Source organism: Necator americanus, chromosome III, assembly GCF_031761385.1.
Source record: "Necator americanus strain Aroian chromosome III, whole genome shotgun sequence".
Classification (NCBI taxonomy): Eukaryota; Metazoa; Nematoda; class Chromadorea; order Rhabditida; family Ancylostomatidae; genus Necator; species Necator americanus.
The window spans coordinates 37,908,039-37,933,426 of record NC_087373.1 but is presented as its reverse complement, the minus strand read 5'-3'; the positions used below and the strand labels follow the sequence as shown (position 1 = coordinate 37,933,426).

Sequence of the window (25,388 nt, the reverse complement as noted above, 5' to 3'; positions counted from 1 at the left end):
AAGCCGGAATTTTGAGAAATTATCCGGTAGACAACTATGAATGGCATTTCCCCATATTTTTTTTAACCAGAGTTAATCTTTACTATTATTATAGATACTTTAAATTTTCAAAAATTCTTTGAGTTCCCTTGAAATTGTTGTTACGCTTTCGTTACGTTCGTTATATTTTTACATGCGTATCCTCGAAGCCAGTGTTTTCAGGAATGATCCGTCGGTCTCTAGTGCAAATACGGAACTGTAAGTGCGATTTTCTACAATTTTTGTGTGTTAAAGGCATCACCCCACGACTATGAGGTGGTACGGTTGAAATTTTCCGGTAGAGTATTCGTATACGGGATCGTAGATTATTGAGAAAAGGGTGATTCCGTCCATTTCTTATTAATTGCCGTAGAAAACGGCCCGGAAGATACGGCTTCCACAAGGAGTCCGATTGGAGCGCGCTAGCCTTGTGCACGCGCCGCATCTTCCGGGCCGTTTTTTACGGCAACTAGGAAGAAACGGACGGAATCACACCGCTCTCCATAATATACTCTCCCGTATACGAATACTCCACCTGAAATCCGCACCATTTCACATTCGTGGTATGCTGCCTTTAACCTTTACCATAGTTTTTAGTAGGTAGCCATAAGGTGGATCCATCACTAGCGTTTGATTTTATTCCGGCCGGCAGCCGGGATACTGACGATATTCTAAACATATGCCAGACTGGAATGATTCGAAACGAGCCTCATTCGAGGGTAAGCGACAGCTAAGCGTAAGTAGCGTAAGTGTTGCTGAAATGGAATGATTCCAGGCCCTTAAACTCACACCCGAGGGGACACGAGGGATATTCGAATACATTATTGCAAAATCTTTACATTATCCCTTCTCTTACAGGATACACGAAAAGGTAAGTCTTAATTAGTTTAAGATAAAAGATTAAAATTAAACAAAATATGGGTTAAAAAAATATGGAGCTTTTAAAATAGAAAACATAGAATACATAAAAAGAATTAAAGCAACATAGTCACGGCTACAGTATGCAACATTAATGCTCCTGTGCGATGGACGAAATTAAAATCAGTTTTTTTTTTCTCAATCCTGGGATCTTTCCTCAAATAGATGGGGGCAAGGATGTAGCTCCACGAGTAAAAGAGTCATCGATCGATCACTCGCAATTCCCTATTTTCCCTTTAATTTTGTAGTAATCTACGGAAAAATCTTGAATCTTCAAAAATAACGATGCAACTTTTTACGCAATAAAACAAAAGCAACCAGAGGTAACCAAATGTCCGCCATCTAACTAATATGAATCGAATAACCCTGCACAATGACCAAAGCATTGCTGATTACACGTTCTGTCAGCTGTAATAAGCTCTATCGTTGCGAAGACAAAAGCATACAGTGCTATTTCACTCGTTTTCTGGATTACTAGAGAGAAACGAGCGTCATGACGCAAATGGTCAGGATCTACATCCATGACCCTATATATTCAAGCATAGAAGATCCGAAAATCAACGTTAATTTCTTGTTGCGCTGCCTTTAAAGGCATCACCCCACGAATCTGGGGTAGTGCGAGTTTCAGGTGGGTTATGCCTATACGGTGTCGTAGATTATGAAGAGAAGGGTGATTCCGCCTATTTCTTCCTTAACAGCCCGAAAGATGCGACTTCGAGCATTCCGGCACGCTATTTTCTACAACAAGTTCGATTGGAGCGCGCCAGCCTTGTGCATGCGCCGCAACCTCCAGACCGTCTTTTACGGCAATCAGGAAGAAATGGACGGAGTCACCCTCCTTTCCATCATATACGAGCCCGTATAGGAACTCTCCATCTAAAATCCGCATCACCCCAGATTCGTGGAAGTAGAGCGATAACCTATGGTCTTGCCATCAAAAATGTTGCTTAAGGGAACGAACAACCTCATTGGGATCCGTCTTCTATCCATAGGACATCGTGATCATGCGTTAGATATCGAACCAATTCCATTCACTGAACCTACCGACCCTGGGACGCGAAAGTTATGTGAGTTTTTTATGTACCTCATAAGTAGTTTATTTCTTTGAGAATAACGACCAATAAGGCGAAATTCTGGAGGAAGCAAAAGCGAATTTCTGGAGGCTAGTCGATCCATCAGTGTCGACGGTGATTCGCCGCGAAATCACTTACGTCGACCCACGACATCAACGAAAAGGCATCGCCAATTATCTCCTGCACCTTGGACTCAACTTCGACGAATTGAGGGTACAGTGAAATGAGTAAAGATTTTTAAATGTTTGACTTTCATTGAACCTCAGCATAGTAGAACGTCATACAGACTTCTTTGTCTGTACACCAGGTTGTTATTAATTAATTTTATTGACATTATTATTATTATTATTATTATTGCTAACGTTTTGGCTAATCGCCTTCTTCAAATCCTGAAATGGGTGATTCAATTCACAATGTAAGCGACCAAATCTCTCCACAACTAAACAGACAAACTCTAAGCCTATTTTTTCAAACACTGACGTTGTTCGGTAACAGCCGCCAAACCTCTACCGTATTTCATTATCCTCGTAATGCATTGTTACAAACATAGTCCCGTGACAGAACACCGTAGTACTATTGGGTAAGAAGCAGCGCATCAACTGACCTCACTGTATTCCTGTTATCGTTGTTGGCGTACAGTAGAAGAGGCAGCTTGCCAAGCTTGCCGTGTTATTGTGCGTATTCGTGATAGTGTCTGCCACTACCCATTCTTATTCGGAACAAAGCTCCTACTACTGATTAAGTACTCCACTGAACCACCTCCTACAAAAGGGACTCCACAGACGTAGTGAGTGCTAACCTTGGATAGGAGACGCCCAGCAGGGACAATTAACTAATCTATCACGAAGATAAATTATTCGAATGCCTTCTTCCGATCAGAATAGCCAACCCAAATATGGTGTGAGTTCCACCGTGGTCGAGAGGTGTTCGCCCTTACGGTTCATTTTAGGGGTTTTGGTTCGAATCCAAAATGCCTCCAGCGATCAAGATTTGTACTCCGATTTCAAAATTGGCTCCGTCGTGTTTTTGTGTTTTACGGGCGCCTGGAGGTGTCCATTTCCACAATCTATTCTTTTCAATGAACTGAGCACTGCCCTTAGGCGGTGTCTGAGAAGCGCAGACATAGACGGCACGTTTCGGTTGTGGAAATACCACTGAACAAATTAAACGGTCAGCTAATTAAGAGTCGTTTGTACGATACTATCCGTACCATACCAAAATGTATTATTTATCGCACAGGTAATCCAGGAGACTGCTCGAGATCCCGTGTAGTCTATCTGACGACAGCTATTTCCGCATCAAAGAGCATGTGAATGGAAAGGCAGGGGATAGACGCCTTTAGGCGCCCATAGAACACAAAAGCACGACGGATCCTTTAATTTTGAAATTAGGGTCAAAATCTTAGCGTTATGAAAATATGTAATAGTATATAATAACAATAATAATATAAAACGTTGACTCGAGAATCGCTGGAGACCTCTTGGATTCAAGCCAAAGACCCTGAAGTAATCTGCAATGGTGAATGTCTCTCGATAGCACAGGAACTCAGGCCTCAAAAGAAAGGCTCTTCTGATCCGGAAGAGATCCGCTCTCGTGATCGATCAGTCAGCGTTCTTTGCTAGTCGTCTCCTATTAAAGGTGAGCACCCACTACGTCCGTGGTTGAAAAAAATAGGATTACAGGAGTTCGTCTGTTTGTTACTGGAGAGATTTGGTCGCTTAGATTTTGAATTGAATCGCCCATTTCAGGCTCTGAAGAAGGCAATTAACCAATAAAATCAATTAATATCAACCTCGTCTACAGCTAATCAAAACGTAAAGATTTCGCTCATATAAAATCCAGAATATTTTCTTCCAGAGACAAGGGATCCATGGAATCTCCTCCGAGGCTTCATCACTGGCAAATCAAAAACTGCTCGCCAAGAACGGTTATACCTGCATCAGTAAGCCCAACTATAAATTGGATATGTTTGACGGTAACGAGGGTGTGACGGTATTTTTCAAAGACCTAAGAAAGTGATCCTCAAGTATTTCGAGAACAATTCAATCTCTGGACAAAAATGAAACGAAAGGAAAACAATAGAATAGGCATCTGATATGGAAATACACGACAGTAATTACAGTAGGGCTAGATGTGCCTCATATTTCTTTCGACTACTGTAGCTGCTTTACATAACTGTCCTTATACAATTTACTGATAACTTCGGTGATCTTCTAGTATTTGTGTTCATGCGAACCTCAGCAAAAATAAATGCTTGAGGATGTTTTTGTTGGCAAAAGGCAAATCAGTAGAGTTGATCTTAGACTGCATAGCACACTTTTTGAAACCATAGACTAATTCTCAAAAAGTTGAACATAATACTTGTAGCTGAGCGCACAAATCCAAAAGAATCACTTGAGAAAGAATCACCATTAGTATCCTCAAAAATGATCCCAAATAATCATAAATATGTCTGGGTTAATGGACAAACTTATTAAGCCAAATCATCTGATCAGTCTTTAGTCCTTAGCGTAGCAAAGAAGCTAAACATGTTTTCGAAGCATTTCCAATGTCTGTTTAATCCAAATTCACAATATTTTACAATATTACGTGGTAGTCTCATACGCTCTGAAAGGCGACCTGGCCGGTCGAAGAATCGAATTCTTGCCAATTTGTGTCCTATTCGTCGTCTTCGCCTGCAAGGATGCAGTAGATGGTGATCTTGGCACTTCCTTTCCGTAATATCCCGAAGATGATGTCGATGTTATTGAGCTAAGACAAATAACCGCCTATAGGAAATCTTTTTGAAATCCAAAATATTGAATTGAACGGACCTTTGTCCTGGTTTCCGGAATGTCATACCAGTTTCTGGATGTAGCGCTATACGGCGAAGGTAGCAACCAAAGAATATGGAAGCAATGAATAGTAGTATTGCTACTGATGACAGTATACCAGTCATCCATTTCAATCCGATTTCTACGGAACGATCTGAAAAATACATTTTGGGTCAGGAACACGTCGATCGGTCAACATACACACTATATTTTCGCAAAAAAATCGGAAAAGACAAATTATAAGTGCCGAAAAAAGAAATTTAATTACTCACATCTACACCATACATGCCAACCAGGTGTCCACGAGCCATTAACACATGTTCGTTGTGCAGTTCCATGAATGAAGTATTCCGGTTTACAGGTGAAGGTTACGGTGACTCCATCTAGGTAATTATTCCCTGGTGGATATTTTACAGCTCCAGGCGCTACCAGAAGTGCACCACAGGATTGTACTGGAACGAAAATATCATGGTAACCACGAGAAATACCGAACTAAAAGGAAATGAATCACAACAAACTTCGATGTGTGCCTTTGTGTTTCAGTTCAATAAGTTTACTTTGCACCTCTAACGTATTCATTGCAATTTCACGTCGTCCTGTGAGGAAATAATCATATTCGCATTCATAGACGCTCTGACAGGCTACCTAAATGATCAAAGAGGAACATAACTGAAGCAAAAATTATACATTTGAAAAAGAAATTATTTATAAAAGAAAATTAACTGTAAAAGTGGCTTCAAAATTTGCTCTACACCTACCCGAACTTCATCTAACGTGAACACCAAACTTGCATTATACTGGAAACGATAAGGATCATGGGCAGGATTATATCTGCAACATAGTTCCCTTGAGAAAAATCACCAAAAAATTATTGCAAGTTTCGGTTTAGAAACAAAATAAAGAAAGACAGAAGAAGAAAAGAAGAAGTAAAAACCTCTAGTTGTGACCAAATAAAAATCACACACGAACAAAAAAAGTACTATTAAGAAGTACCTTCTTTCATCACCAAATTGTAACGGATTATATATCGGTTTGATGTCATCCTGAAAAAGCAGCTTGTGGCGTGATCCGTCGACTCTCCCTAAACGCGAATCCATATGATGTAGAAAATTAACAGAATAGACCTTCTTAGCACGCACCCAATAACCACCAAACAGCCGGCCGAGCGGGCGTCGCCGCCCGCGCGGCTGTGAACTCTGCGGGCAGCCCAAAGCGCCTATTCTACCACAGGCCACATTATCTCTATGATTGTTGAATTGTGATTAGAAAACAAACGATAACTCACATCGAGATCCGAACTTATATGCATTAATGTTATCCTGTTCCGTTGGTGGATGGCTAACAATCGTGATGTGACCATCCGGCGACATTAGATCATCAAGATGATTCTCGTTGAACGTTCCCAACAAACCCACAGTAACATACCGTTGTCCACCTGCAATCCTTACCCTTATTGTAGAAGACTAACATTTTGACTTCGAAAAAAAATCAAAGAGAATATGCAAAAGGATCAGAGAGAGAGAGAGAGAAAAAAGAAAAAAAAAACTGCACCTCCAACAAACTGCAAAGTGGATGGCTGGCTAACTCTATTGATGAACTCTTCCTGCACAGTTGACCGATGTCCGTTCTCGTCATACTCGTTTCCAAAGTAATGTGCGCCGCGATAATACTTGAAATAGTGGTGTAACAGTAAGAATGTAGAAGATCATAAGAGATGGTCAAAGTAAGAGAGAAATAAATTTTACGAGAACTAACCAGAAGAGCTGACATTATATAAGAAAAAATAATTCCATAAGACTATTGTCAACATTCTTCTATACTCACTTGTCTCTCATTTTTTTTTTAACGGAGGAGCAGTGGATATCAAAAACACTCCAGCAATACGCGGCTAGTAAACAACCAACGACGGGCATAGCGGCAAATTTGACCAGTTAAGAATAACTTCCACCCGACCTTCAGTTCGTTAACAGTTGCCTCGTTAATAGTAACGTTACAGTGCCTCCACATTTAGAAAACTTCTTTGTTCGGGAGCAGTCTCTTATTTCCAACACCCTTCTCCTTAAAAGTGGTGGCGGAAATAGAGCCAGTCTTCTTGATAAATCTTGATAAAACAATATCTTGTAACGAGTTGGGGTAGGAATAGAAAAAAAAACAGGATGATAACCAACACCAGAGCGGGTAGAAATCGTACACAAATAATCAATCACTGCCAAATTATCCGGATAACTTTAACCTTTGAACTTTATGACAACTTTATGACAGGGGACCAATTTATTGCAGCTCCGGATGACTTCTTTCATGTCAAAATAGTTAATAGCTTCCCACTTTCCTCATTACAGATATGAGAATAAGAGAACGATATGGGAAAGGGAAAGCAGTAGTTAAAAAAATAACATACCGCAAATGTTTCGTTGAAGTCAGGTGGCAACAGAGCCATCACTGATAGCACACCATGTGCTTCGGCCACTCGGATCCCGGCCCCGGAATCAAACATTACGTGGATTTCAGACTGATTGTGGTTTCTTTCAGGTGATCGGATTGTAACACCTAAAATTTCCACCAATATAAACAGTATAGATTCTTTTATCACAACTCCAAATAAGCAGTTCTCTTTGGACTTATATGAATTCCTCCATGTGAGGAGAAATCTGACCTTTGAATCTCTGCATTTTCAATTCTGGTGTGTCGAAAAATCGATAATGCCCGTTTACAACCACATCCATTCGATAACGCCATCTAAGAATGGTTAATTTAAATCTACAGCACTCTTTTATAAAGGAAAAAACGGTCTAATAGAAAAGTCCTCAAAATGTACCTCCTGAACTCCTTTCGAGCAAACACTTGGACAATATCTGACTGATTCTCTCGAGCAGCAACTCCAGTGATGACCGACGCATGTACCTCTTGGTTCCCTACATAGAAAACAGCATTCTCAAGTAACAAAATTATATATCGAAGTAAATCGATATTCTTAATTACATTTAAATAAGAATAAGGTTCTCTTCTAGAAGTGCTACTTACAGTCAGTTTTAGGTGGCTGCTCCATGCGAATTTGAACGTGGAAATCGTGACGAGGATCCTTGCTCATGGTGAGAATATAGTAGCCCTTAATACATGATAATGATTGGCAACCACACGCTTATTAAAATAGCACTGGGAGGAAGCTTGAGAGAGACAGAAGAGCAAACAAAAATTTCATGAATAAAAATTTGGCTGGCAGCAAATTACTTCACGGTCACTAAGTGATTGTTTTACCTAATCCACCAATAAAATCAAAGAAGCATTGTAAAATAAGGGAAAAGAAAATGCAAACTTCCACAATGCAAAAATGACTTCCACAGAGAAGAAGATGGAACAAAAATCAAAGGAAGTGAATTTGAGTAGAAAGTTCGGCTCCTGATATTAACTTGACGAAGAGAAAAGTAACATGATGGATTTGAAAAACTGATTGGTAACTGATTTGAAAACTGCTTTTGGTAAGCCCCTACCTTTCCTTGGAAGGTGTATCGCGTTCCATCATAGGTCACGAAATGTGGATCACCATATGCAATTCCTAAAAGACATATTTTCCTCAGCAAATCTCATATAACCGGTTGAGATCTCGATTTATTCAAACGAGATCAAATAGTCCAGCGCAATAATCACAATAACAGAATCCCAACATAAGTTTTAGCTTTGCTAGGATTGCTATAGTAGGGTCAAAACGACATGAAGCACCATCCAGTTGGGGTAAGCGTTTCCGCTTGAAGCGGTGCGATGGAGCGTGGCGATTAACATCGAGGGAGGATCCTTGCTAGCACCATTCTTCGTTGGAGTTCGCAAAGATCCCACCATGATTCCAACCGCTTTCTCCACCGTGCCGCTTCGAGCGCATCGCGCTCTATGTCGTTTTGACCCTACTATATCGAACAATAACTACGGTGTATAATGAGAACATCGGTTTCCTGGAACTACATCTACAAACCTGCCACAGGTGGTATATACTCTTGACAACCGCTGGTCTGTCTGCGCCAAAAATAAAATTCGCATGCTCCGGCCCATTTACAGCACTTTTCGTAGGCCATAATGTCTGTGTGGAAATTCGACAACGATGGAACGTATGGTGGTCGTTTGAACGGAAACGAACCCATAGGATGTGCTCTAAATATAAACTGTTATGAAAGCACTACAACACGTCATACACATCGTATCGCGCACCTCATGGATGTTCCTGGGCTGAAGAATCTCAGATGTGCAGCGTTTTCATAGTCATCTGAATGCATCAACCAGCCCTCAAAGTCATAGCAACACACCTGTCCAGCTCCGGTCCATCTAAACAGGAAAATACGGGAGCGTTCCAAAGAACCTTAGAGCTGAGATCTCATCTCAAATCAGAAAAAGAATCGTACGTTGCTGCAACGCTCATCACACAATGTTGTGATCCTTTGTTGTACTCACATGAGGCATCACCGTCACGATCACATCCAAATAATGGCATGTATCGACCTTTAAAAGAAAATTTTGCGCGAAGAAAATATCCATTCTTCTCAAGACTGAATAATACACAATTAGAACGGTTCCGTTAGGAGAACTTGTGTGAATATAGCAAATTTGAACAGAACTGCGTTAATTAGCCGAGTAAAAAGGCAAGTGTAGCAGTTTCAGCCCCGAATCAACCGCTGAACCTTCGAAAGGAAAGCATTCTAGTTCGAATAAAGGCAATGAAATCGATATAGTTCAGAAAACTCAAGGAAAAATATAGACAGTAACGCCGAAACCGTTAGCCGTTGTTTAATAAAGACGATCAATACCAATCTTGGCTACAGCTCTAGGAAATCAATTTAAAAACCACGTTTCAACATGCCGAGATTCAAAAACAGTCGAACATGAGCAATACAATGAAGAATACTTGATTCCCTCACTTTCTCAGCAAAACACCATGATCAAATGAAAGGAATTGGCTTACCAATGTCTAGCAAAGCTTGATCAAGAGTGCACGGGCATGGAAGGAATGGTTCTAGATCCATAGCAAAATTCACCCGCTTACCATCATAGTCAAACCAATCCTAAATTCACAAATCAACTAATTTATAAAATAATAATCAACGAATGAATGAAATAGCGTCTTATAATAAATGCAAAGTGAATGTACGACTAAAAAAAATTACACGGTTAACCTTACAGTGTTCCTCTTATGAATGCTATAGATGAGGAAGACACCGGATTTCCCACATTTAGTGAAAAAAAATTTAAAAAAAGAAACCTGGCAAAGCTCCAATGCCCAATCCCTTCCATATTCGTACTCCCACACTTCTCGAAAGTACCACCCGAATGGGGTCAGCTTGCTCCAGAACACACTGAATCCAACAGTTGTTTCAAGGCCTCGTAGTACAGGTTAGTTTTGCAGTGAACAGTGGAAAAACATAGTTAATACCCTGTAGTTTCGTCAGTGTCCGAGATTGAGATTCTCACACCTCCAAACGAATACCGTCTCCACGAATCGAACAGCATTGTGGTTCTAGCAAGTGTTCGAGGGTCGAACTCATACGATCCATCGTTCGATGTGCGTTCTGCGATGGTCCCTATCTGTAACATGAACAACGTTAAGTCATAATATATAATACATAATATATAAGTAATAATAAGTCCACTATTCTGACCCCACTAACTGTAATTAATACAACTGGTTAGACACCATATAGTCTGGTCAAAACGACATGAAGCTCGGTGCAGTTGCGGTCGAAGCGGTGCGGCAGACCGCAGCGGTTTAAATCTGAAGGGATCCTTGCTGACACCATTCTTCGCTGTAGTTCGCAATGGTTTCACCTCGACTCCAATCGCTATTTCCACCGTACCGGCCGCTTACGCAACTACATCGTGCTTCATGTCGTTTTGACCCGACCACACGTTACCCAAACTTTGCCACTTTTTTTTAGTCAAAAATCAGGCTTTACGAAAAACAGCAAGACTTTCTAGAATCTACTCTTTACCTCTTCAAAAATATGGTCATCTGTATCCTCCCAGTAGCCCATCAGTTTTATATCAACCATAGCGTTAATATCATTGGTCAAGTTATACGGTGCCCATTCAAGTCGAAGACGTGTGGCATTAGCACTTCGCCAGTTGTTGTGCGGTTCTCGAGGGTTGTCGATTAGTTTGACCGCCGGAGATGCTAGTGACGGTTGTACTAGAACGAAGAATATTCAGCTAGAACAAAGTGAGAAGTTCATCAGAAAAACAGTTATCACTAAGCTAGTTCATCTGATATTCAATAACACTGTAATAAACGAATGTGACTCCAAAAACAAGTAAAACAACCTAACTTTAATGCTTTCAATGAAAAATTCAAGGAACTCACACAAATAGAATGTGCCGACGTAAGGATAACTCTGACCACCATCTCTACTCATCTTTACGTTCACGAGTCCTGTCTTGTACATACGATTCACCGGCAAAACACATTGCGCACGGTGCATATTTAGCTGTAAAATGAAAAAAAAAATTTCGGAAAAATACAAGATCTCAAAGCAATATTCCTGAGGTGATGTACTTCAGAGCATAATACGACTAAAAGAAAATTAAAAATAAAAGCGTCACGTTCTTTTCAGTTGGTCTTTTTTCGACATCGATCGAAATAAACTCCACCATCTCAGACTGATAAAATTCTACTCTGCGGCGTGTTATTTGAAAAGAAAACTGTAAATGCTCACTAACCCTTATACAGTCCACTTGATATTCATCGAATATCACTTTGACAACATCCCCTCCACGAAGACAGGGACCAGAAACGTTCACATACACTCCACCGATCATTGTGGCCGCTATAGGAGCTGTGGTCAAGTAACCTGCGTTAATAAAACAGTAGTAGTATGGAGACTATAGAAGCCCTCAAATTCTGAGCACCTCTGTGGACCTTGAGCTTTGCAATAAAAAGAAACCAATAGAGAAATACTGTAAAAAAACTCAGAGGGCAAAACTGGCTATAATCATAATCTCGTGATCTTCAATTTTGTGAAGTACGGATAGCGTTATGGAACTAGCAAATTACAGATAAAATAAGACGATAAAAATTATGAAATTCGTGCTACTATTTAAAGATCAACTTGAAAGATTGGTGCTGAGAGAAAAAAATCTTGTAATAGGCGTCAGAAGAAGAATATTTCTCACCGATACTTTCGTTGCTACAACCGCCACGAATGATTTCCTCATCGACGCGGAACAGCCATCTTCCTGGTACTCCAACATTGGAGAACTCTACAATTGAACAATAGATTGCTGCGAAATGCTTTAAAAAAACTCTAACAAGATCATGAAACATAAGTTTTTGTACATATAAGTTTCGTGTTTCGCAAACAGAAGTCAAGATATGTTTTTATTTTTAAATAATTAGTAAAACTAATCGAAAGACCAATGGAACGTAAATCGTCATGCAGGAAAGAAATAAAAAATAGAGTAGGATTAATGAAGAAACTACTTCGAACGAAAAGTGGTGTTGCAGAGATTGCTCACCTTTCAGCTTAATTACACGTCCTTCACCAGAATACGGCAATGATGTCCACCCGGTGCCGTTTCCGCCATTAAATCCGGCCTAAATACTATAGATATTCCTATTTTTACAAAGCACGTCGCATTCCAGATGATTTTTTTTAAGCGAAAAGAAAAGAAACACAGAAACGGAACGAAAACCGAAAGAGAACAGAAATACAAAACTACACTTAAAGAAACTTTTGCAAAAACGTTCTACTATAGTCTTACGAGCAAGTAACATCCTTAATATATGTATATGTGAAGGTGTTGAAAGCAGAGCACATAAAGTCTAGACATAAATACATAATACAATTTCAAACATACTGTGAAGGAGAAGAAAATGAGATCTTTATAACTTACAATAGCACTTTGCAGACCACCTCTTCCTTGAAGCGCTCCAGCCGTGTTCGATGATGTCCAGTTGATATGGGCGTAGTTGAACATAACATAGCTTAAGCAGAACAATAGATTTCAAATAAAACCTTAGTTGTAGAAAATATTCGGAATCTACAATGTGAAATAAATAATAACTGATCGGTCATATTAGCGCAATAGTCTCAATATCGAAACACTTTTAAAGACTCGAACATCAGTAGAACCTGATGGGAACTAATGTAAAGATTTTTGTTTTCAAACAACAGATTCAAAAAAAACTTTTCTCCACTTCGAAACAACCTTTTATTCGTGCACTGTTCAAAATCCTTTTAAAATGCATCCGTAAATTGACCACATGACAAAAAAAAACTCTTTTTTTAAGACAACTATTTGTCTCTGAGCACTACAAAACAACTAAACTAACTCTAAACTGACTAGCTAAATGAATAGAGGCAAAACTAAAGACAAAAACCACAGATTGGCCTCAAATCGAAAAAAAAAAACTTTGTTGTGGACATAAAAATTGTCATACGCAATCTACAATCTCCTGCGAGCGTATAGTCACCGGCCATCTTTCTATGAAGTCGGCCACGAGATACTGCTGCATTTATCAAAAATCCTTTATTTATTTTTATTTATAATCATATTTGTTTATAATTTATGTATTTATGTGTTTATAATGTTGTAACCTTCGAATTTCATCAGTCGCCAGTACAACTTGATAAGTGTTGGTCCAGCGTTTCGCCTCTTCGTACCTGTTTACCTGAAATTGGCTCAGAATTTAGTATCAACAATTTTATATCGCAGCTAAAATACATAACCTTTTGAAACTGTTTGCAAAAACTTGAAAAGTACGCTTAAGCGAAGTATTTCATGGTGTTATGGTGCTAATTGAAAATAACGTGACGTCGGATCAAAACCACCTGAAGCACGGTGCAGTTTCGTAAGGAGCCACGCTCGAAGCGGCACGGGAGAGACAGCGGTTTAAATCGAGGTGGGACCGCATCACAAACTGGAGCGACAAGTGGTGCTAGCGAGGGTCCCACCACGATCTCAACCGTTTCGCTCTTCCGCGCCATCAAGTTACTCAGCTAAAGACTACTCCGACGGAATAAAAACCTTTAGGCGTGACTGCTTCTGTGAGGTGATGGGTATAAAACAACCCCAGAAAGAAAGGACGAGTGGAAATGTTTTGGAACCCCACGGTCTTCCATCGCGCATGGATCTTCCAGGAGTTGTGACAGCTATTCAGAAGTCAAACACTTCACTGATGATTGAAACTCCACGTACCTGTGTGACCTTCGGCGCACCACCGTACGCCATCCGCTCCCATGTCACTATAACCGCGTAGTCAGCACGAAAACCATTCGCTCCAATAATTCCTTCACGAATTGCCATTGTGATGTTATCCAGAAGATAGGTGTCTTCGACTCGACCCCACGTCTAATTTTAAAGATTTAAGGATATAGTCAAATCACACTTATCGATCGTGCCAAAAGTCGAACAAGCCTTCTTTTCGTAGCGATCTCTGGCTGTTTCGAACATACTATTGTATTGACTGTTGTCGTTCATGAGCGGACTGCCCCATTCATCGAATGTTTCGAATGCTCGAGGGCGAAAAATTATTCTAAAATAGCAAACAAATTTCTCAATGATGATCGACCGAAGAGGCGAAAGAGGTTCTTTGTTCACATTGTCAACAAGATTACAATTTTGATTTTTAACGGAGTTTGTACTGAAATCAGAAGACAGTGCAAGTAAATCGTTCTTTTGCATCTTCTGCTTCATGTCCAAGCTCCCACTTCCAAGGAGCAGCTTTTATTGATTGATCTGTGGTCTGAATAATTTCACCTGTACCAAACGTTCGAGATCCCTCGTTCACCAACAAACTGGAAGATTTGGTCTGCGTAGAAGGCAGCAATGAAGGATGCATCCTAGAAAAAAAGCATGGATTCATTTCCTTAGAATTTGATTGTAGGTAAGATATCATGAGCTGGACGACTTCAGTTGTCCTATGTCCTAAAATCCTAAAGTCATAAGTTCTTAAATTAACATCTAACGGGTTCTTGCGAATTGAGTCAATAGAAAAATCCAACGTCGAATGAACACCAACAAATTACTTCCCAGAAATCCCAGATATCGATAGAATCGAGAAAAAGTTGGAGTATCCGAGTTTCTCGGAGATAGAAGAGCCGCACGACGAAGCGAAAGGAGCACACTGAGAAGTACGAGGGGCGGACCCGGCACCCCACCGACCAGCCCCACCCAGATCAGTCAAAACTCGCGATCTCTATTTCATTGCGCCTCTGACGAGCCTACAGTAAGCATCTGGGCGGTGGGACCCTCGGTTAACTCAGAGCATTCGCCACGTTATAGCTGTACGGTCACAGCTATTCGTGAGCGTTTAGGGACTGTGTCGCCTCGAATTCATACGCTTACGCCATTTTGCACAAGAAACCATGTTGTTTTGTTCGAACTTCAAGTTTTTCTGCCTCCTGGGCGATTTATCTGTTTATTGCACTAAAAATAATGAATGAGAAGTGAAGAGAATGAATGTTGCAGGTTTTCTATTTTCACGGATTGGTTGAACCCAAGAAAGGAAAGGGAAGTAATGTAATTAAGAAATTTAGGATCATTATATATTGATCGTATAATCGCCCGGGAAGATAGTTCATAGTTCAATGACTTATTGAGAACTTTGACCCACCTTCTGTTCAGGCCATCGTGGATTTGGAAAGGTGTACGGTGGTTGGATGAATTCTGGATCAGAGAACGCCAACAAACCATTTGGATATATCTGAAGAATGATTAGATTGAAATGAAATAAACGAAAGACATGACTAACTTTCCATACAAATGGTTTTCTCATCACTTTTTCTTCGTTTTTTTCTCTCGTTTTTTTTTCTTTAATACCTCTCAGTGGTTTCTAATCATGGTGGAATTTCTCTTGAGCAAAAAATAAACAAATGAATAAGTGAAAGTGGCAAATAATTTGTGTCGGGTACTTTTTTTCATATTTTCGTTCCCATTTCATATATTTTTCATTTTCAAACCATATATTGCCTAAAATTTCTATGCAACGAAAGCTCACCATAGTGTAGTTGAAACGAAATCCATAAAATGGAAAGTCAAAATCGAAATCGATTTGACGGTCATGGTGTGGTTTGTTTAGAAGATTTGCATCGTTATACAGCGGTCCATAGGGGAAAAGATGCCACCATCCTGAAAAATAATTCCTTGTTTTCTTTAACATCACCTGGAATTAATGCGATATGAAGCTTATATGTAGCGTCACCTTCTTCTTCTCTTAGATCCATGTACTTCTCACGTTGATCCAAAAGTGATGGATCAATATGTCCAGGATTTGGCATATAATTGAAAATTGGGTTTTTATTCCCGAATAGATCAATAGTGGACATTTCATTGTAGGTTTGTTGCCCGCTGATAACAGCCGCATGAAGGAGCAGCCAAAGTGGCGCCATTGTCGTGACCACTGGAAATGAATCGAGAAATTTCTTTCAGGATAAGGCCATTGATCAACTACTCCAAGAACAATAATAAAAGAGGTTGAATTTAAAAAAAAGTAAAATAAAATTTTAAAAAAGACGCGAGTTCGAATGTCTCCTTCCGTCTTCCTTTGACGATGTAGATAGATAAATAAGGTAACAAATAAACGGATAAGTAAGCAAATAAATAGATAAATAAATAGATAGATAGATAAATTAATTAATTGATGGGCCAACGAAAAAACTGGTTACAAATTGCTTCACTAAAAAGAAAATTAAAAGTAACTCTTCCCGAGAACCGTGTAAAGTTAATGTTTCTTCGTAAGGCAATGCGATGTATCAGATTCATGTAAATATGTTTTAAATTAAATTTTTATCATGTTATTACACATTAAATCATTATATTTTAAATATGTAAATATTAACAAAAAAAGCAACGACGACTGCAGGTAGCAAGCGAAAGTGTTCACTTTCTATTTTCGAATGAATAATTTAATTAATAAATAAAAATAGGTAATAATAATAATAAAACTTCAAGGAAAGTCGAACTTTCGCAAATTAATTAATCTTTTCTTAAATATAGCAGCTTTCATAACCGCTGTATTCCAGAAAAAAACCAGAAAACAATCAAATCTTTGTTTTTCTTTCTGACTTTTTCCTTTCTATTCAGGCAGCACTGTATGTACCTATCACCTTTTCTTCTGGAAATATAAAGAGGGAGAAGATACTGGAAGAAATGAATAGAGCGGGGACTTCTCAGACTCAATACATAGAAAATCCCTGGATTTTACATCTAAGGGTAAGTTAGGAATGTTATGTGCCTTAACATTATCAAAACATTTCGATGAATTCGGGAGTACTGGTCTCTCATGGAGGACAGTGAAGAAAATGCGTAATGAATATAATGTCATGTAAGAAAAAAAAACTAAAAATGAAAGATCAAATCAGCAAAGTAATCGATAGCCATCTATAACATGGAGGTGTAGGATTGATCAACTACATATACGCGTTATGTGTTGATGTGAGCGAGTGACCCTAGCGGTCACTATGGTCGCTAAGCTTATAATTATGCGATACGCCTAACGAATGAGCTATCCAGTAGCTGTCAGGATGAGGTTATCGGTAAACGAGGTGCTAAAGGTCTCAAAAAATTTGAGCGCAGATGAATTCGGTCTAAAAAGTAGTTGTAGGAATAAAGTGAGGCGAAAGAATGTGACATATCTCCTTTTTATATAATTGTAATGAAAAAATAATAAGAAATAAACAAATAATGGTAATAATAATAATTGTAATTAACAATCGAAATATTACGCAAAATATTAGTAGAAATAAATGTAATGCAAACACATCAAATTTCCCATTAATACGTAGGAAAAAATTCGAATAGTTTTTCCTACGAGAGGATTTCTTTAACAGCTTTTTTTGGGGGTCTCCACAAGTACCGTATGAAGCAAGCGTGTGTGCGCCAATCAGAGAAATGCGTGTGTTGCCGCGGCTTCGGAAGCGTCGCGGTCGCAGGAGTGAATATAAGTACGGGAGATCTCACAAAGCGATGAACGCCTAACTCAAAATATCGCAGCAGTGAAGAACACGAAAGCGGCGATATCGCGCTGCGATTGCGATCCTCAACAGCATATCATCTGTAGGCAGCGGGGTGGTGCTTGAAATCACAATTTTTTCGACTACCAAAAAACAGCCATTAGAAAAATGTATAAAATAAGAATAAAAATATAAAAAATTAAAAATAAAATACAATAAAACATATAGTAGAAAGTAATGTCTATAAACACGCAGAAATTAAAATTTTTGAGTTGTCTGTTCATCTGTGCTCAAATTTTGGAAAAAAAAACGAAAACCTTTTGATCGCAATGTGGAAACGTTCGAAAATGTTAAAAATAGGAACACATCACCTTTTTTATTCTCGATTTATACAGAACCTTCTTCCACTTCCTCTTTTACTTTTTTTAAAAAGATTTGACAGGTCAGATCAAAGTTTGCCGTGTTTTGCCACATTTTCAGCGTTGCCAACGTGGAAAAAGCACGGAATGAATTTCACAAAATCCCCATTTGTCATAAATCTTTACTTTTTATTCATCATCTGGCTTGTTTCCGTTGTTTTAACATAATATTTACATATTTAACATAATTCCCACTTCCATATTCTCTTTCTGGCCTCTCAAATTAAAAAAAAAACCGTTTCCTGGATTGAATTAACGTTTGTTTAGTTGGGAACAGCTGCTGATAAATATATGAGAGATCTTCTTGCGAGAAGTCCTTACGAGAACAAAAAAATAATGCGAAATGAAAAAAAAACAACCGAGGATTTGTCTATTATTAATTCCTGGATAATATTATGATATTAATTTTGATACTATTCCAATATTATAGTGACTTAATGCTGGAATTTTTTTTTTACATTACCGAAGATTTTATTATGTACACGTTTTCAAGAACTCGTCCCTCGCTTTGCTGTAATTTTAATTCAGGGTACGTTGACAAAGTATTGCAGCCACCATCGGATCCATCAGATCCACTACTGACGGATCTGATGGATGGATCGTTCACAGGCAAAATTTGGATAACCTCTTCAAAAGCGGTTTTCTCAAATTTCGAAATTTCTCAATATTCAAAATTCTCCGTAAATCATCAGCAATTTCAAAATTTGCATTACAATAAATCAATTGATGTATGAATTATTTCCAGCAACGTATATGTTCCATTAAATCATGATATTTCATTTGAAATTGTAATCAACGCAGAATAATTCCACAAAAGCGTTGGTGTTAACAAAAAGAAAAAAAAACCTTCCATCGTTTTCATTTTACCAAATGCGGAAGTATTGTCATCCCAAAATTGTATTGTACTCAATTTTGTGCGTTTTATGTACAGAAAACGGATTCGGAATGAGCAGAATACTTCGAGAAGCTCTTTGACAATTTCAGTTCCCTTGAATTCTAACCTTCCGTGCTCCGTCCGTTTTCCATCGCATTCCTCACAAATTTCCCCAAAGTTCATCTCGAATCTTCCAATGAGGTCTCGTCCGAGTTGTCTTTTGATCGGAAATATCACACGACTATCATCCATTACAGTACCCTCCTAGATAAGACAATTTCTTGTCTTTAATTGTATCATTTTTCGAAAGGAAAATGTCACAAACGCACATGTCGAACACTGTGAACGGTCAAAAGAGGGTTCTTTCCTGCAAATCCGAACACTTCCCTGATCCTAACGCTTTCAGAATCTCTCGTATAAGGTGATGTCATACATGATGTATCGTGAGACAACACTTGGTGTAGCATTATCGCACACATTGGACGAGTTTGTAGAAGAAGGTATGATTAGCCGTGCGCTAGCCGCGAAAGTGCTCGCCGCTTTCGATGCAAACATCAACAAGGCGTTGGCGTATAAAGTCAAAAATAAGGTGAGCACTCGATTAGTTATGGATATTCATCTAAGCTTTTCATTCTGGAAAATCTATACGCATAATTTAAGCGGGCAGTGTGTTGATGGTTCGAATCCCCCCTTTGCCAACCAGGCCTCTCATCCCTCTGGAGTCGGCAAATTGGTACCACATCTGTCTGTTAGGACATAAACACTAATTTTATGCAACGACCCCAGCACGTCATTGTATAGGCCAATACGCCTTCCAAAAACCTCGACGATTACGAATTGCAGTAAAGCGTTGACACATCTTATTGGATTGATACCCACAGGCTTTATCCTATATTTTATCTTTCCAATGGATTTAAGCTTTGATTTAAAACGGCTAGTAATTAGTACTTTTTTGTGATGCGGAAAAAAACAGAGGCGGGATAATTATTTCATCATTGGCCCACGGAAGCGCCTCTGTCCAATCCTCTATATTAATTTTCTCGGGTCTCCGGACACTAATTAGCTCAAATCTATTTAGTTCCACCATATTCAAAGCATATGAGCATATCACGTATGAGTTCCTGTTAGGGACGAAGAGAGACTTTTGAATGAGCCATTCAAGACGGCTCGACCCCGCCCCCTTCTCGCTCACAACGAATGATGACTGTGGACGTTCGGACTAGCAGCAGTTTTCATAATGCACCATAATCGCCATGTTCACTGGAGTTCACAGCTGCTGAATACAATGCTCCAAAACATTTTGTCGTTCTTCTACGTTCCGCCATTGAGCGACTACAGTGCTTTCGTTTCGGGACGAACACTTGACGCTGCAACTCTGTGAGACAGCGTCCCGCCACGAAGATGTCACAGACGCTCTGTGACGGAACGCAAGGATAGAATCGAGTGATTTTTACACAACTCCAGGTTCAAGTTCTTGCCACAGTAGATTTTTAAATCATTATCAATTCTGCTTTACTTTTATTTCTTACTAACTGTAACTGGTTACCATTGCTTGGTCCACTCCGGAAGTATCCTCGTTTCAGGTCCAATTTAAATCCGACAAACTTCTGGCGTACCGTTATTGTGATAATGTGTGGACAATTATAATGAAAGGCGTTGAATTCCACTATATTCTGTGGCCAGTGGAATATAGAGTTGACAAGTACGTGGTTACAGTAATCTTTCGTGACTTAGTAATTAACATTTCCATTAATCTGTCCAGAATTTTTTTCAGAATGAAAATTGTGGCTTGTGAAGCGCTACCACGTACCATACCACCATCGACAACTAGCACAGAAACTCAACAATAACTCGTCCGAGTTATCCACTCGATGGAATAAAAAAACACTCTCGATTTAGATTTGTTTGTTTATTTATTCTTGGTTTGTTTCTGTTAGCGATTCTGATTCTCAACAGTCATTTTTGTTTCCTTCTTCTCATCCTGAAAATGATGTGATGCCATCATTTCGTTTTCGTACAAGAATTAAAAGAAGTTCATTTGTTAACGCTTCTATACATGTAGAAGAGGATTTTATTGGTTTCTGTTATATACATGGATATTGTCTGTCGCATAAATATAGACAAATAATATATAGCTGTGCATTCGTATATGTAGAGACAATACCACTGAACAAAATATTTTACAGAGATCTCTCTAATATTAATAGCTGGGCATTGAATTCTACATAAAAAGTGGGATTATTTTTGAATCTATGAACCTGGATTGTGGAAGTTTACAGCAGTTACTACAATCCGTACGGTACTTCTCTTCGCTTCTGCCAGATCATGTAAAGTTTCTGTTGTGGATACAGAAATTGGTGGAGTCGCCCACCCTATGAAGTGCATTTTCCCAAAATTACCTAGGAATGACCAGAGAAGAACGTCCTAGCAGTTATTATGCGAGTTCGCTGAACAAAAGAGCATAGTGAGCACGTTTCAGAGCAGTTATTTTTCCGCATTGTACATGAATACAGTCCAATTAGTAAATCTTGATGTTATTTGCAAAATGGCGTGACCAACGGGCAGTCGAATTCTTCTACAATGGACTTAAAGGCATCACCCCACGAATTTGAGGTGGTACGGATTTCAGGTGAAGTATTCGTATACAGGATCGTAGATTATGGAGAGAAGGCTGGTTCCATCCATTTCTTGCTGATTGGCGTAAAAAAACGGCCCGGAAGATGCGGCGCGTGCACAAGGCTGGCGCGCTCCAATCGGACTCGTAGAAAATAGTGCGCCGGAACGCTCGAAGCCGTATCGATGCGGCGTGTGCACAGGGCTAGCGCGCTCCAATCGAACTCGTAGAACATAGCGCGCCGAAACGCTCGAAGCCGTATAGATGCAGCGTGTGCACAGGGCTGGCGCGCTCCAATCTAACTCATAGAAGATAGCGCGCCGGAACGCTCGAAGCCATACCTTTCGGGCCATTTTTTTTACGGCAATTAGGAAAAAATGCACGGAATCACCCTTCTCTCCTTAATCTACGATCCCGTATACGAATACTCCACCTGAATTCCGTAACACCTCATATTCGTGGGGTGATGCCTTTAACGGTAACGTATGGAACAGCAGGCATACGCGCCACGTCTGCTAGTGAACGCAAGAGACAGCGTCGGTAGCCCATTGGTTGTTCGCTCGCTGGCGGACGCCGCGTGTGCGCCCGCGCCTGCAGGTATGGGACGTCCTCAGTTACCTCGTAGGCAAATCCGATCGCCTCGGTCGGTTCACACGGCATTTTCCATGGCATGTAGGAAGATTTGAGCATGATAGCGACCGTATTCGTGACATACATCATCAACGCAATCTATTCCTGGAGAAATCTCAACATCGTCATTTTCGCGGTGTACTGCCTTTAAGGCAGTGTCACAAGCCACAGACGTCTACGATTCTCGAAATCGGCACGCCGAGCGGAACACAAACCTTCAACCCAACCAATCTTTCTGCATTCCGGACAGTCTCCTGTAAACTCCGCAAATCCAGAAAATTAGTCCCGTTTTTTTTTTGAAAACGAGGAAAGTTTGTATTTTTCACCCGTGTAACCAATTAAGCATGCATTTGAATCTTTTAACATAACTAGTTCTAGGCAATGCAATTTTTCGATTGTATTGCACCATGCGTCCGCGTGTCAAGCGTATTGCGCGGTCTCTTGGTTGAACATAAGTAGCGGCGCCTATTCAACTTAAACAATAAAATACTCAAAGTAAGCATTCACCGAGTTCTCACCTAGAAACAGATTAATTTCAGCTCTTTCATGGAAAACAAATTAAAGTGAGAATGAAATCGAAAATATGCCTTGAAAAAAGGCTGCATGAGGACTACGTCTACACTTTTCCGTCACTAACTCTCGCAAACCACGCAGCACACAAGATCCACACCGCTGGCTCGTGGACGCGGTCGAATCAATTCGCAATCCACTAACCGACGAAGAGATCCCTGAAATTCAGGATGAAAAGGTGTCCCAGAACTCTTGAGCCGCACGAGATTGACACGGTTCCCAATAGAAGGAGCAATTCAAATTTACCGTATCCGGACAACATCCCCTTAGAGCTTTGCGAGGACTACAGGCTGTACAAGGGAAACATTGCAGGATAAATGAGCAATCCGTAAACGAGACAGGTTCCGGAATCGCACCTCCTGGTGGGGATTGTTTGAGACGATGCGGCTAAAGAAGGAGGATTAATAATGGATATTAAGGACAAAATGATTAAAAAATATATAGAAAAAACAAAATAATCCACAGGTGAAGCCCTCAGAAGATCAGAAATAAAATGAAACCTACATATCGTGTGCAGAAAAAGATGAATACAACGGCAATAATTAAACAGTAAAAGATTATGACCAACAGAACAACAAGAGGAATCAGAGTTTCCAGTGAAATTTCCGATGGAATCACATCCTGAGCTGTAGTAGAATCCATGGAAAAGAGATCAGAAGCTAAGTGTTTACTTGTGTCGGTTCTAGGACACGGTTACCACGGCAACAAATACGCGAATTTTAAACATATGCAGGTAACGGGGAAGGCGAAAAATAGTAAGTGAGACTAAAAACAGCAAGAAATATAGGTTTTACCAGTAGAAAATGAAATATAAACTTACGGTTATAAATATTTATAAATAAATATAAATATAAATCGTTATAAACATAAATCGGGTAAAAACGATCTGAAACTTGCTACGGTTGCGTATGCAGCGTAGTGAAGCAAACGAGTTTCAAACGAGATGGGACCATCACTATCTCTACTGGGATTGCAGAGATGAGTAAAGCTAGCGAGGATCCTGCCGCGATCGCAACCGCTTCCGCAATTGCAGCGTGCATCGCGTCGATATCGCCGTCGTCGATTTCGACCCAAATAATCCCGATCGAATAAAGTTTTTAACATTGTTTCTGCTCTTTTAGTCACTGCACTGGATCGTGGAAAATCCAAAAAATGGAGATCATGAGAAATTTGCAATTTTCTTAAACATGAGGGTAACCATAGCTTTAGAGAACTTAGTTCTAGTCCATAATGTCCGAGAAAAGGCAAAAATCTGTTACAAACTACTTTTCTAACCAAAGGACAAAGAGCTAGTGAATTAGAGACCACTTTGGTCCCACACAGAGAACAAGGATCACTCCCTCCTCCAAAGCAGGGGCGTGGTCAACATCTCACCACGAAAAAATCTTGGGCCGAACTAATAACGACGTGGCGGGCTGGAACACTTCGATTCATGAACCCGTACAACCGTAATCATGATTTCCTTGTTGGACCCAATTCAATAGAAGTGATCATTCCTGGGAAAATCTGTGATTTGTACCATTGTACGCTAGATGTTTCGAGTAGAATTTCGGTTATTTTCTTAAAACTTCTTACCACAAATAACTTGGTACCAAGACGCATGACCGCACCATACAAGACCGTACATAAGTACCGTTCTCCAAGCACACAAAAAAACCTTCCTTTCTTTAGTGAACCATTCATTTTATGCAAATTACAATAGCACCATTGTAATATTTGTATTACTTCAGTTTTCGCATATGACAAATAAAGAATAGAACACACACACAAGAAAAAAATGACATTAATAACGCCATAAATTGCAAATGACATCGAAGTAGTAGTGAACTGGAAGGCAATTTCTTTTGGTGATGGGATTGCTCTCAAGGAAAAAAAGAAAGAAATAAAGAAGATAACACACAAAAACCACACCTAGAAAACTTTATAACGAATATAATAACAAAACAAGAAAATATGGGCGAGTTTCATGTTAGGACGACAAAAGACCAAGAGTTCCACGGCGGAAAAAAAAATTGGCATTTTTCTAGTTTCCTATCGGTCCTTCTTTTCCATAATTGGATGGAGTTCATAAAAAAGGACGTGAGTTCTTCTTTGAAATACGAGTGCAGTGCGATAAAACTTTCTTTAACAAATACAAGAAATGTGACATAGCCGTATATTGACTGACAACGTTGCATTGTTGAAAATAAGCATAAATTAACGTCTTCAATTACAAAAACAAAAATAATGACTAGAAACACGAGCAACATGAGCATATGGGAAGCGTACAAATCGCACCAGTTCGCCATTGTAGGCCATTTAAACGAGGACGGATCACCACATGAAAACCAATCAAATGGAGCACTTTAACACTTTCAAACTAAACTTATGGACACTTTTCTTCATAGTTTTCTGCTCCATTCGTTGTTTTTCACGGATTTACACTTTAAGACGATATTATGCGCTATTACAAATTACAGTTCTAGGCAAATTCTTACCATTCCCTTACAATGACCTCTGCAAATAACTAAAACTGCCAAATAAAGTGAGTTCT

The 25,388-nt window shown here is 39.5% G+C and overlaps 4 protein-coding genes across 7 annotated transcripts; 2 read left to right on the top strand and 2 right to left on the bottom strand.

The window, feature by feature from the left end:
• Positions 1-203: 203 nt before the first annotated feature.
• On the top strand, positions 204-4,028 carry RB195_012236 (uncharacterized protein; the record flags this gene model as incomplete). Of its 2 annotated transcripts, none has more annotated exons than XM_064194005.1 (6): positions 204-237; positions 619-737; positions 794-889; positions 1,889-2,003; positions 2,062-2,222; positions 3,867-4,028. In XM_064194005.1, 6 exons carry the CDS (start codon positions 204-206, stop codon positions 4,026-4,028), a joined length of 687 nt encoding a protein of 228 aa, XP_064051587.1. The 2 variants fall into 2 exon arrangements, with proteins under 2 accessions (XP_064051587.1, XP_064051588.1); XM_064194004.1 differs by having other exon boundaries at positions 616-737.
• A 566-nt stretch (positions 4,029-4,594) lies between these two features.
• RB195_012235 (uncharacterized protein) lies at positions 4,595-16,185 on the bottom strand (the record flags this gene model as incomplete). Its single annotated transcript, XM_064194003.1, has 32 exons — positions 4,595-4,760; positions 4,823-4,976; positions 5,095-5,274; positions 5,341-5,467; positions 5,581-5,653; positions 5,816-5,903; positions 6,108-6,257; positions 6,374-6,491; positions 7,221-7,369; positions 7,476-7,558; positions 7,638-7,734; positions 7,844-7,928; positions 8,311-8,375; positions 8,787-8,962; positions 9,020-9,133; positions 9,211-9,307; positions 9,768-9,867; positions 10,065-10,158; positions 10,236-10,387; positions 10,792-10,988; positions 11,160-11,283; positions 11,516-11,646; positions 11,969-12,055; positions 12,311-12,389; positions 12,689-12,779; positions 13,393-13,466; positions 13,994-14,146; positions 14,213-14,330; positions 14,555-14,637; positions 15,411-15,500; positions 15,795-15,925; positions 15,999-16,185. The coding sequence occupies 32 exons, from the start codon at positions 16,183-16,185 to the stop codon at positions 4,595-4,597; spliced, it is 3,813 nt and encodes a 1,270-aa protein (XP_064051586.1).
• Positions 16,186-19,465: 3,280 nt separating this feature from the next.
• Positions 19,466-20,891, top strand: RB195_012234 (uncharacterized protein; the record flags this gene model as incomplete). Of its 2 annotated transcripts, none has more annotated exons than XM_064194001.1 (3): positions 19,466-19,630; positions 20,625-20,743; positions 20,804-20,891. In XM_064194001.1, 3 exons carry the CDS (start codon positions 19,466-19,468, stop codon positions 20,889-20,891), a joined length of 372 nt encoding a protein of 123 aa, XP_064051584.1. The 2 variants fall into 2 exon arrangements, with proteins under 2 accessions (XP_064051584.1, XP_064051585.1); XM_064194002.1 differs by having other exon boundaries at positions 19,475-19,630; positions 20,816-20,891.
• A 1,413-nt stretch (positions 20,892-22,304) lies between these two features.
• On the bottom strand, positions 22,305-24,538 carry RB195_012233 (uncharacterized protein; the record flags this gene model as incomplete). Of its 2 annotated transcripts, XM_064194000.1 has the most annotated exons (4): positions 22,305-22,430; positions 22,933-23,013; positions 23,102-23,242; positions 23,785-23,895. In XM_064194000.1, the coding sequence occupies 4 exons, from the start codon at positions 23,893-23,895 to the stop codon at positions 22,305-22,307; spliced, it is 459 nt and encodes a 152-aa protein (XP_064051583.1). The 2 variants fall into 2 exon arrangements, with proteins under 2 accessions (XP_064051583.1, XP_064051582.1); XM_064193999.1 differs by lacking the exons at positions 22,305-22,430; positions 23,785-23,895 and adding an exon at positions 24,431-24,538 and having other exon boundaries at positions 22,918-23,013.
• Between the last annotated feature and the right edge of the window lie 850 nt (positions 24,539-25,388).